Source organism: Sapajus apella, unplaced genomic scaffold, assembly GCF_009761245.1.
Source record: "Sapajus apella isolate SASKATOON/1434 unplaced genomic scaffold, GSC_monkey_1.0 scaffold1404, whole genome shotgun sequence".
Classification (NCBI taxonomy): domain Eukaryota; kingdom Metazoa; phylum Chordata; class Mammalia; order Primates; family Cebidae; genus Sapajus; species Sapajus apella.
Window position 1 is genome coordinate 1,826 of NW_022438330.1, and position 12,705 is coordinate 14,530.

At 47.1% G+C, this 12,705-nt stretch overlaps 1 protein-coding gene across 1 annotated transcript; it reads right to left on the minus strand.

The window, feature by feature from the left end:
* Positions 1–2,011: 2,011 nt before the first annotated feature.
* Positions 2,012–11,861, minus strand: LOC116546793 (proheparin-binding EGF-like growth factor; the record flags this gene model as incomplete). Its single annotated transcript, XM_032272955.1, has 4 exons — positions 2,012–3,428; positions 3,802–3,892; positions 4,847–5,002; positions 11,558–11,861. Coding segments are annotated over 3 exons (533 nt in total), but the record flags the coding sequence as incomplete, so codon positions are not given.
* Between the last annotated feature and the right edge of the window lie 844 nt (positions 11,862–12,705).

Below are 12,705 nucleotides of genomic sequence, written 5' to 3' on the forward strand. Positions count from 1 at the left end.
TGGCCAGGCTGGTCTCAAACTCCTGACCTCAGGCAATCCACCTGCTTCGGCCTCCCAAAGTGCTGGGATTACAAGTGTGGGCCACTGCACCCAGCCTGCATAGTTACTTTATTTTTTGTAGAGACAGGGTTTCACCATGTTGACCAGGCTGGCCTAGAACTCCTGGGCTCAAGCAATCCTCCTGCCTCTGCCTCCCAAAGTGCCGAGATTACAAATGTGACCCACGGCACCTGGCCCTAAAAACATTTTTATTGAGGCGTAATACATACAGAAAATGCACACGTCATATTTAGTGAATTTCTCAAAGTGAATATACTCATGTAGCCCACACCCAAACCATGGCATAACTTATCAGAACACCAGAAGTCCCTCTCTTCCAGTCATTACTAATCCCAACAGGAGTCTTTCCTGATATTTTTTTTCGCCATAGTTTTGCCTGTTTTTAAATTTTAAGTAAATAGAATCACACAGTATATACTTTTTTGTGTGTCTGGCTTCTTTCACTGAGCAATATGTTTTGCAACTCATTCCTATGGATATTCAGTACTTCACTGTATAGATATATCCCCAATTTATTTATCCATTTTGTCATCAAATACTGATGTGTATTTGAATGGTTTCCAGTTTTTAGTTATTGTAAATAATGCTTGGATTACTCTTGTGCGTAACTTCTGGTGAACTCATTTCTCTTGAATCCCCAGGAGTGGAATTACTGGGTAATAGGATATGCATACGTTCAGCTTTAATAGTTACTAGTGCCTAAAGTCTTAAAAGGATATTCAAAGTATATACAAGATCTCTGTGTGGGCTCCTGGAGAAACTTCAGAATGTCACAACTCTGCAAGGGAAGAGGACGAGGAAGGGGCAGTCCAGTGGCACTTGTCCAATGCCACTGGGCTGCCCCAATCCACCTGTGGACTGTCCAATCTATCAAGACACATGACATGCCCTGAATTCCACTTTCATCTTGTCACTGCCATCCACATTCCCCAACAGAGACCCCCTTTATAAATCCAACCACACTTTCAGGGCAGCATTGGATTGCATGTCTGTCCACTTGCTGTCCTTAGACTGGATTTTATTTCCTATATTCATTCATCCAGGTAACAAATATTTAATGCCTACAACTCATTTGCATTGTTTTAGAATCTGGGACAGGAGCAATGTACACCTCTCTACCCTGATGGAGCTAACATTTTCATAGGAGGAGATGGACCATGAACAAATAGGAATATGTTAGTGGTGATAAGGACTATGGAGAAATATAGAGCAATGTAAGAAGAGAAAGAGTGGGATGGGGGAGGAATGTGCTATTGTTTAATAGGGTGGTCGGGGAAGGCCTGCAGAGCAGACAAGATCTGAAAGACATGATTACTCTGGCCATTATGCTGGAAATATGTTATACAGAAGGAAGATGGAACTAGAAAGGCAGAGGCCATCACAAGAGTGCAGACATGAGATGATGCTAAATTGGACTGGGTGATGGTAGTGGCAATGATGAGAAGTGGTTGCATACAGCATATATTCTAAAGGTAAGGCTGACAAGATTTGCTGATGGATTGGTTGTAGAGCAAGAGAGGGGAGTCAAAATGCCTTGTTCTTGCCAGGAGCAATGCCTGTTTATATGTACAACATAGGAATAAGTCCTGAGTCCAGGGCCTGTTGACTGAATAGGTGGATGTCTTCCCTGATTATACCTAGCTAAACATGCTGTATGAAAGATCTGTTCTTTCTTGTCTCAGAGAGAACATGGTATAAGTACTAAGACAAAATAATTGGAGCCAGACTCGTAGTCCCATCTCTGTCACTTACTAGCTGTGTATCCTCAGGCAAGTTACATAACAATTTTGAGCCTGTTTCCTCTTCTGGAAAAATGGAACAGTAATAGTACCTGAATCACATTATTGTTGTGGTAGTATACATAAATAGGCCTGGCATAGAGCCTAACATCAAGTCAGGGCTTAGGAAATAACTAAGTTAAACCAGTTCCCAGTTAAAACAGACAAAAGGCTATGGAATAAGGGTTATCTTTATTTGGATTGAAAAGTATAAATATGAACCAGGTTTGGAAATACAAGTTGTAACAGTTCAGAAATGGCACCAGAAACTTCCAGAAAGGACCATGACAGCATACCTTCATCATTTTGGTGAGGTGGGTGGGATTATACAAAGCCTTCCCCACCTCCAACCTTCTCGGTAGCAATTGGCAGGTAATCAGTTACCAAGAACAGTCAGCTCCTGTTCCTTCTCAGTCTTTTGCTTTGCTAATACCTTCTCCAGACTGTCGTCTGCTGCACTGACCCCTGCATGGAGTAGCACCAGAAGAATGGCAGGAGTAAGAGAAATGTCTTGACACAAGGGAAAGTGAGTTCCCACACTGAGGGCTGGGGCTGTGGGGGTGAGGGACAGGAAAGCTACAGGCATGGAAGCCCAACCTCTTCTGAGACTTGGCAGGAAGAGGACACAGGGTGACACTGATATCCATTACACTTTGACATCAGCACCTTGGGCTTTCAAAACACAAACAGTAGACAAAATCGCCTAGGCAATACTGCAGTCCAACTCATAGAGTGGCTCTGACCAAGTTAAACCCCACATCCTTACCGTGCAGAGCTCCCCCAGTGGCACTCTGACCACGGAAGATCTGCCGAAATGTAGACAGACAATAAATTACTACAGATGGGTCACAGAACCATCCCAGCTTTGTGGCAAGGGTAGGTGGCACTGAGCCAGATTGTGGGGATGCTGGGTGGAGGGCCAGGAAATTGCCAAAGTAACAGTCTAGGCACTTGAAATATTATTGTTAGAGTGTTAAAAACTAAATAAATTAACATACATAGAATAAAATAAATATATAATTTAAGAGGCATTTACAAACAACAACAACAAAAATAGTTGTTATTTTTCCATCTAGGTAGAAGTCCCAAAATTCAGTTCTCAGGCTTGTGGTATTTCACAGTTAACTCATCAAATCCAGCGCTGGAGGGTCCCAGTGGCAGATTCCCTTGGTGGTACTTGAGTACCTGGCTTCTCAATCTTTGTTGCTTTCTTCCAGTTCACAAATCTTTCCTTCTTCTTCTTCTTTTTTTTTTTCAGTCAAAGATCCTGGAGTGTATGGAATTTAACCAACATTCTAATCCAGAAGGTAAGCGTCTAAACAAAATTATGAGGGGAAGTGGGGTCTGGTGAAGGGGAATCAGAAGGGCATGAAGTTCCCTTGCTTTTGCTTTCTTCTTACCCACATCCCACTGGACATATTCTGTTTGGCACTTGAAGGCTCTGGTATTTTGGCAAAGCAATTATGGGAGGCCCAATCCTAGACAGCGACTAGGGACAAAGGAGTCTTTGTGGCTATACGTGAAGTCCTTCCCCTCTGCAGTCTGCAATCACCTTGTGTCTTCTCAGAGGTAGCAGTCCCCAGCCGATTCCTAAAGCACAAAAGAAAGGCATTTAAAGTCAGGTCTAGTCTAAAGAGGTCTTAAGATTTTCCTGGTCCAGTCTTTTTGATTTTTTAATTTTTTTGAGACAGGGTTTTACTCTGTCACCCAGAGGAGGGGAGGGACGGGGAAAGGACAAGAGTGGGAGAAGCTGTCCCCTCAGGTGTCTCTCTTAGGTGTCTCTCTAGCAACTTTTACACTAAGTGAAGCATTGAGTCTTTTTGAAAATAATTCTGCAGTGGTATCCAAATGTCACAGTAGCCTGGCCCTCAACCCCTAGATGAAGAATTCAGCACCCACTGAAGCAGAGTGAGGACAGGGCACAAAGGATAATCATGTCAAGGGGCAAAGGATGGAGCATTACCTTGAGCACAAGTCTCTCTCAGTGGGAATTAGTCATGCCCAACTTCACTTTCTCTTCATTTTCCACATCATAACCTCCTCTCCTGTGGTACCTGAGGAAGATAAGTTTTGTGAATAAGCCCTGCCTGCTATGACAAAGTGCAGATCCAGAGCAGGTCCTTCCAAAGAACTCTGCCACGGTGGTTTCCTCTACTACTTGGAAAAGCCCAGATGGTAGGGCAGCCCCACCTGTGGTCAAAGGCCCAACTGCCCTGAGGGACGCCTGTCTTTAACAGCAGGCTGCAATTTACAAAGAGCTTTCACCATATTTATGTGATCCTCACAAAATCCTTATGAGGTAGGTGGACAAAGATTGCAGTCACTATAAGATTACAATCCTTGGGCCGGGCGCTATGGCTCATGCCTGTAATCCTAGCACTTTGGGAGGCTGAGGTGCGTGGATCACCTGAGGTCAGGAGTTCAAGACCAGCCTGGCCATCATGGTGAAACCCCATCTTTAAAAAAAAAAAAAAAAAAAAAATTACAATCCTCAGAGAGACAGTAACTTGTTCCAGGTCTCATGATAGATGAGTTGCACTGCTTGAAAACAGGCATAGAATGCTTGGTAAGTCTCCCCCAAGCTAGAGCATACCCAGATTAGAAGCAGGGCCTGAGGTCCAGATGCCTCGGAAGTGGAAGGATATACCACTAGCACCACCAACACCTTGACTACCAAACCACATACTAATGCCACCAAAGAACAGAGTCAGGAGAAAGCAATGTGTGACAAAGTGGCTCCGTGAGTGAGTAGCTGGGCCACAGAGGCAGGAAGAGAACTCCTGTGAGGAGCAGAACCTGGTATAGCCTGGCAAGTTTGACCCTAGGCTGTAGACATGGGACTCATGTCATGCCAGAAATACTAGGTTTTTGGAGAATCTACACCCTGGAGCTAGCCCATGATTTGGAGAGATTGAGGGAAGTGCATGTTATCATCAGGGAGAAGGCCCAGAAGGAAGAAGAATGGGAGTGATTTGCAGAAACAGCCTGCAGGGGACCCCAACACTCACCTAAACATGAGAAGCCCCACGATGACCAGCAGACAAACAGATGAGAGCACCACAGCCACCACGGCCAGGATGGTTGTGTGGTCATAGGTATATAAGCGATTTTCCACTGGGAGGCTAAGCCCATGACACCTCTCTCCATGATAACCCGGGTGGCAGCTAGTTCAAGACAGAACAAGAAAGAAATGGAGTTAGTACGTTGGCCTGTCTCTCTTGGCAAAGGCCCACCTACGTAAGCCAAACCCCATTCCTCACACCCTCAGCCTGTCAATCCCTGCCCATGATCCCTGCCCATCCTCCATCCTTCTCCTCCAGTAGAAAACTCTTTAAAGCCCATCTGAAGGCTCTGTAGCATTCCTCCTTCACTTAACACCCTCCCCTTTTCCATTCCTTTTGGTTCTCTGGGCTGAGATTCCTGCTCCAGGCATGGAAAAAGCAAGGGAGGACTTGAAGGCCCCAGCTAGATATGTTGTTCCACGTGTGGCTGATTTATGACATGTGTGTTCAGGCGTTCTGTTTAAGCCACTTATGAGGGCTTGGGCACAAGAGCTGGTAGGCTGAATTGAGGGGATTCAGTATCACTCCCTCCAGTGAGGCCCCTCAACATTCTGACCCAGAAATAAACCCAGCCTTGCCCATCGTGCTTCCAGCATCCAGTCCCTCTCCACTGCTGCCCAGCCTATTAATAGGCCCTGTGCCTCTGCCAGGAGTCGTTTTTCTCAAGTTTCCTTCATTTAACCCCAGCTCCCCCTGGGTGCAGAGCCTAACTTGGGAGCTTAACTTTGGCCTTTGGCCTCTGAACGCAGAGCTGCCAGGCCTCCTTCATCACAGGACAAAGCAAACAAATCAAGTAACATCTTTCTGCCCAGCTTCCCTGCCAGAGCATGGAAGAATGTCAGAAACAATCCTTTGGCTCTTCTCACTCAAGAAATAAATCACATGGCAACTGCCTTTTCTTTTCTATTTTTTCTTTTTTTTTTTTTTTGAGATGGAGTTTCACTCTTATCACCTAGGCTAGAGTGCAATGGCACAATCTCAGCTCACTGCAACCTCTGCCTCCCAGGTTCAAGAGATTCTCTCACCTCAGCCTCCCAAGTAGCTGGGATTACAGGCACCCACCATCACATCCAGCTAATTTTTGTATTTTTTAAGTAGAGACAGAGCTTCACCATGTTGGCTAGGCTGATCTCGAACTCCTGACCTCAGATGATCCACCCACCTCAGCCTCCCAAAGTGCTAGGATTATAGGCGTGAGCCACCATGTCCAGCTGGCAACTGCCTTTTCTAACACAAAGCATTTCCTTGAAGCTCTTAGAAAGACTCAGAAGTGCTTACAGTTGAAGAAGCACATTCACATCCTTTCCTTTAACTGAGCATCCCAGAGATCCTTCGATGTAGGTAGGATCCCATTTTACAGAAAGGTGGAGTGGTTTTCCCAAGGTCACACAGCAAGGCAGAAACGCAGATGTAGATGTAGACTGTCTGACTCTGAGCTCAGTGTGCTTGCCCACTCACACCCCACAACTGCCTACCCTTCAGCCAGGGAGTACAGTGGCACTGTCTGCCTGGGGACTTTAGACTACCAACTGCTGAAGAAGAACCTGGTGGCCCTCTTTTCTGAGCTGTGCTTTCTCTGGGAAGGAGGTGCTGTCTCTGGTGCCTCAAAGCAAGGAATCCCTTATTCCTGTGGACAGGCTCCCAGGGAATATCCAAGAGACAGACTCGTCCACAACCAGCAGTAGCAGAGGGGCCAGGCTGGGTGGCACCGTATTCCTGCCTTCTTGCCCTGCGCCTCTCCCTGCCCTAGTTCCTCCTGGGTGCTTTGAGAAAACACCTCACTGTAGGATAAATGTAGGTCAGGCCCACTATACACACAGCATAGTCCACAATTCCTTGCCCAGCCTCTCCATGTATCTAGCCCACCAGCTCATGTAGGCAAAAAAGCAATCCCTAACCTGCCAGGGCATGGAGGACACTTGCAGAAGCACTCCTGGAAAATCACTTGTGCACAGCAGTTTACCATTCACAAGCCACTAACCTTATCTACTAGCTCAGAGCCTCCTAACATTCTGGTAAGCAGGTGCAACCCCATTTTACAGATGGAAAACCAAAGATTAAGGGCCAGAAAGATTAAGTGATTAACCAAAAGCTGCACAACTAGAAAGCAGCAGGGCTAAGACTAGGAACCAGTCTTGGCAGATTCCACATTCATCATTCCTTCCACTCTGAACAATGCGGAACAGTGCAGGTGACTCCAAAGAAGCGTATCTGATAGGTTCTTGGGGGCAGTTTAACTCTTCTTTCTGACTATGTCATTATTATTTTTCATAACTTGAATAATAAAAAATAATAATTAGCAATCATTGAAGGCTTACCAATACTTTGTGCTAACTGCTTTACAAAGATTGTTTCATTTAAAACCATCTCTGTGAAGGAGGAGTTACTAGCCCCATTTTAAAGGTGGACTGAGGCTTAGCATTTGTTAAATACCTTGCCCAAGGTTACAAAGCTAGTGAGTGGAAGAGCTAGGATTCAACCCAGCAGTCTAGATACTTGAGAGACCTTGCTCTCCTGTGGGGAGGGAAGCTGAAGTTGAGTCTGTTTTTCACTTCCAGTCCATCATTCAAACCCCACAGGTAGTTACTCAGATGATAGAAATAAAGTTTGGCCTCAGAGTCTCGCAATTCAGTTACATAATCCCTCCTCCCCCACCCTGAGTCAAGGATAATAATGTAAACATCCTAATATTACCCACCTCCCCTCCCTTTGCAGACAACTCCTGGCTTCCCCAGGGAAGGAGGTGGGGATGAGTACATTCCAAGCATCCCAGGGTAGGGGCAAGATTTTGTGTCTTGTTCAGAGCCAGCCACCCCATCAGACTAGGACACATTCTTCCCACCCATGTCTGCGACTCATTTCAGAACTTGTATTACAACAGATGCAAGAACCCCCTAGGGTCCAGAGACATCTTCCAAACTGGATTTCTCCACCTTTACCCCAGGAGGTGGAGGGGACAAGTCTGGATGGAGGATACTCAGAGTACATGAGTTCCAGACTGGTTCAGCTGCTATTTCTAGCCAGATAATCTTGGGCAAGTCACGTTACCTTTTTAAACATTGGTTTCTTCATGTAAAACACTGGGATAAGAAATGCCTACCTCACTAGAGTATTGTGAAAAGATCAAATGAGGTAATACAAATGAAAGGACTTAATAAAGGCCAAGTCTCACATTGTGTGAGTTATTACATAATCAGACTCCAGAGGTTACTGCCCATGGCCTGAGGAATGGGGCGCCCAAGTCAGATGGAGCCAAGAGAAGGGGGCTCGCCATTCCTTCTTAGCCCCTGGGCAGTGAGGCCAAGTACAGCCCCCTGGCCTGTCTCTCCTTCAGCTCTGAGTCCTCCTCAGCCCAAGCGTCCCAGGTTTCCTCCAGCCACAGGAAACTCCGCAGCCAATTTTTGGATCAGCAACCAGTCAGAATACCAGGAAACAACTCTTTGAGGGCAACTTTTGACTGGTGACACAAAAAGGGTTTTCCTGTTCATGGTGGCTGCAAAGGGCTGGTTTAGGAAGCCAGCTAGCCTCAGGCTCACCACGGCAGCCTGGACACACCCTGGCTAGTGGTTCCTGGGTCTGGAGGCAAAGAGGAGGCACAAAGTTCCCCAGATGAAGGTGCACAGATGTCACATTCCCCCAAACCAGGATTTCTTTGTCTTCTTGCTGCTTTCTGCCCTGGGTAGCAAGGGCAGGAGGCAGTGGGGGGCCAGGCCATTCATGCAATCCACCCCGTGAAAATCTTCCCAGGAAGTGGCTCATGCCTGTAATCCCAGCACTTTGGGAGGCCAAGGCAGGCAAATTACTTGGGGTCAGGAGTTCAAGATCAGCCTGGCCAATGTGATGAAACCTCATCTCTATAAAAATATAAAAATTAGCCAGATGTGGTAGTGTGCACCTGTAATACCAGCTGCTCAGGAAGCTGAGGCAGGAGAATCACTTGAATCTGGGAGGCGGAGCTTGCTGTGAGCCAAGATTGCGCCACTGCACTTCAGCTTGGGTGACAGAGCAAAACTCCATCTTAAAAAAAAAAATGGCCAGGCATGGTGGCTCATGCTTGTAATCCCAGCTCTTTGGGAGGCTGAGGTGGGCAGATCACCTGAGGTCAGGAGTTCAAGACCTGGCTAAAATGGTGAAACCACCTCTCTACTAAAAATACAAAAATTATTAGTCGGGCATGGTGTTAGGTGCCTATAGTCCCAGCCACCTAGGAGGCTGAGGCAGGAGAATCACGTGACACCAAGAAATGGAGGTTGCAATGAACCAAGATTGCACTACTGCACCCTAGCCTGGGACACAGAGCAAGACCCTGTCTCAAAAAAAAAGAAAAAAAGAAAAGAAAAGAAAAAGAAAATCTGCCCAGGAAGCTGATACGAAGTTTTCAAATCAGATCGCTGTTCTCTTAGGCTAGTAAAAGAATAAGAGACCTCTAGGACAACAGCTGCCCTCTGCCCTCTGTAAAATGCTGCTCTAACTCTATAAACACAGATACAGGAAAGAAAGATGACAGCCAGGGGCAGTGGCTAACACCTGTAATCCCAGTACTTTGAGAGGCCGAGGCAGGCAGATCACGAGGTCAAGAGATCGAGACCATCCTGGTCAACATGGTGAAACCCCGTCTCTACTAAAAATATAAAACAAAAAATTAGCTGGGCATGGTGGCGCATGGCTGTAGTCTCAGCTACTCCGGAGGCTAAGTCAGGAGAATCACTTGAACCCAGGAGGCGGAGGTTGCAGTAAGCCAAGATCGTGCCACTGCCCTCCAGCCTGGCAACAGAGTGAGACTTTGTCTCAATAAAAAAAAAAAAAAAGAGAAAAAGAAAAGAAAGACGAAAGCCAACACCCAGTGCAGCCTGAGGGCAGGAAAAGCACCCTGGACTAGGACTCAGGTACCTGAAACTCTGTCTTGTTTCCATCTACTTATTTAGCTATTGACCTCAGGCAAATTACTTCCTATTTTCTGGCTGTAGTTTCATCATCTTTCAAGTAGAGGTACCAAGTCCTGCCTACTCAGCAGAGGGCTTTTGAAAATCCCAGGAAACTATATCTCCCCAGCCTCTAAAGTAGTGTCTGCCACCAAATAGGAGCTCAACATACCTGTTGGGCTCAACTCATATATAAACACTGAAGCTCTGGGACAAAGGAGAGATGACATCATTATAATTATCACTATCCCTAGGGACCACTGGGAAGGTGGCCTGGGCACTCATCTCAAGTTCTCTGGGTTTAGGTGGTCAGTCGAGTCCGGAATCCAGGAAGGCGGCCTTATAAGGCCTTTCAACCACGCAGTGCAAGCCCCATATCCACCTACCAAAATGCCCAGGACCAAGCTGGCACAGATAGATTCCTGGCCTCAATCTACCTTGACTACCCAGAGTTGCTTTCTTTACCCTGTACTAATGATGCCATTTTACGAATTTAAAACAAACATTTCCCACCCTGTTTCAAGACCTTGGGAAGGATAATATGGGGGCTCTCTTAAACAATCCCCGCTAATACCAAGCTCCTGACAAGGATGTTATAGGAAAGGATGCAAAAGGGACCGTGGACATGGTGGGGAGTGATGGGTCTGTCTGCCAACTGCCAAATACAGGGCAGCTCTGCTATGTGTGATCAGACAAAACAAGGAAACTTTAAAAAGCCAAGGGATCTGCACCAATCACCAGCAGAAGGGATGCCAGGCAGGCCGCCTTCTTGACAAGCTGGAGGCAGTGTGAACACAACAGTCTCTTGGCCCTGCCCAGAGTCTCCCCTTAAGGTCCCCAGAGCCTGCCTCCCCACAGGGAAGGGAACGGATGTTTGCAGCCTGACGTGGGGTGTTGGCCTCAGGCACAGTGGCAACATTATGCCTGCCAGAGAGCATGGCAGTGCTGTCATCCCTGAGGGGTTGCCAAGGCAGCCGTTTGCTGGGTGTTTGGCTTAGGAGAGAGGATAAGGAACCCATAGCCCCTCCGCCCACACCCATACCCCAGGGAAGGGGTGATGTTGCCTGACCGGGGGCTGATGCCTGCTGGGTCAGGTTCCATTTCCTATGAATCCTGCACAGAGGAATTGTTCTCCCACACCATGGCCAAAGGCCAATACTCTCCATGTCCCCCACCTCCTGGCCCTTGCTGGGATAAGAAAGAAGAAAGAGGCCTCAATCTGCCCCCCATGATGATCCCTCTCTGCACAGTCCTGCCATGCCTTACAGTCAACCCACATTTGTACACTGACATGCACACAAACCCAAATGCACACATACCTACACAACATGCATCCAAATGTGCCTCCCACCTTCCCGCAGGAGCTCTATTCACAGGAAACCCACTCTGCCATGTTTCCTCCTAGCTTCTCCCTCCCAGAGTAGGGCATCAGGCAAGAATAAAGAGCCTGCCTTCAAGTGCCAGCTGTCCTGGCCACATGCTTATTTCTGGGCAAGAAGGAAATGTCCCCAAGGATTAAAGTGTGTCACAAAACCATAACACAGGAAATTGCATCCTATAGCGGGGAGGGGGCTTCCGCTGACTAAAAATATATTTCCCCTCCTCCCAACTTCCGCCCAGAAGTTGACAAGAAACTGGGTAAAATTATGAATTCAAGGAACAGCGACAACGAGGAACAGCCACGTGGCTGACAAAGTGTGCTGATGAGATTCAGCCCTGGGGAAGGGGCACTTACATGCAGGAGGGAGCCCGGAGCTCCTTCACATATTTGCATTCTCCATGGATGCAGAAGTCCTTGTACTTCCGAAGACATGGGTCCCTCTTCTTCCCTAACCCCTTGCTCTTCTTCTTTCTTTTCCCATGCTCCTCCTTGCTTGGTGTGGCCAGTGCTTGTGGCTTGGAGGATAAAGTGACTATAGGAGAAAAGCATGCTGTTAAAGTCTGATCCTTTGGGAAGAAGATCAGAACAGCACAGTGCTTAAAAGGAGTATATACTCTTTGATCCCACCTGAAGTCAGAGATCTGGGAGGTCCCCTTAGCTCAGTGCCTCCCAAGAGGCAGAAGGAAGAGCAGGAAGATTGGGCAGAACCACCAGAAAGAGGGAATCTTAGTAGGAAGTAGAAGCTAGGGTGGGTCCCAAGGAAGGCATTCATAATCTCAGCATAAGATCCTCATTCTCACAATGCTTTTGTTGAGTAACTGCAGCTCACTGGGCAATTCTACCAACCTCACCTCCATTCCACTGTCCACCTTACACCCCGGTCTCCTACTCCCCCATGCCCACTGCTTTCTATTTTGGCCTTAAATCAGCCTCATTTCCTGATGCTGTACTCAGTGACCCACTTGCAGAAAAACAGTGTCACATGCAAAAATTGCTTCTAGAGAAAGTACCTAGAGATTTTGGGGTTGGAGGGCTCCTAAAATAAGAACAGTGTTCATGTGTTCAGGTGGTCCCCTCTGGGGCATCCCTTAGTACCATAAGCCCAGGGCAGAGCCTGGCTCAGGAACAGCAAGCAGACCAGTCCGGGTCAGGGCCTTGCTTCTGCAACTTCAAGCAAAATATTTAACCTGGATGCCATTTACAGCTCACCCACTTTCTCAAAGATCCATTCATATTTAACCCACAATGTCCTGTTTATAGCTCTCTGGGTTGCGGGGTACAGGGTGTACAAGGGATAGAAAAATGGAAAGTGAGGAACTGTCCAGAAGGAACTGGAACAATGATGACTTCCCACTTCTTTCCATGCTTCAGAGAGACTGAGGGAAAAACAACCTCACCCAGACATCCAGCTGGGACTGACCATGGACTATGCCCATCAGCCCAATCCCACCCTCTTATCTCCCATCAGGAAAAAGGTGCCCACATCCATGACTACAGCCATC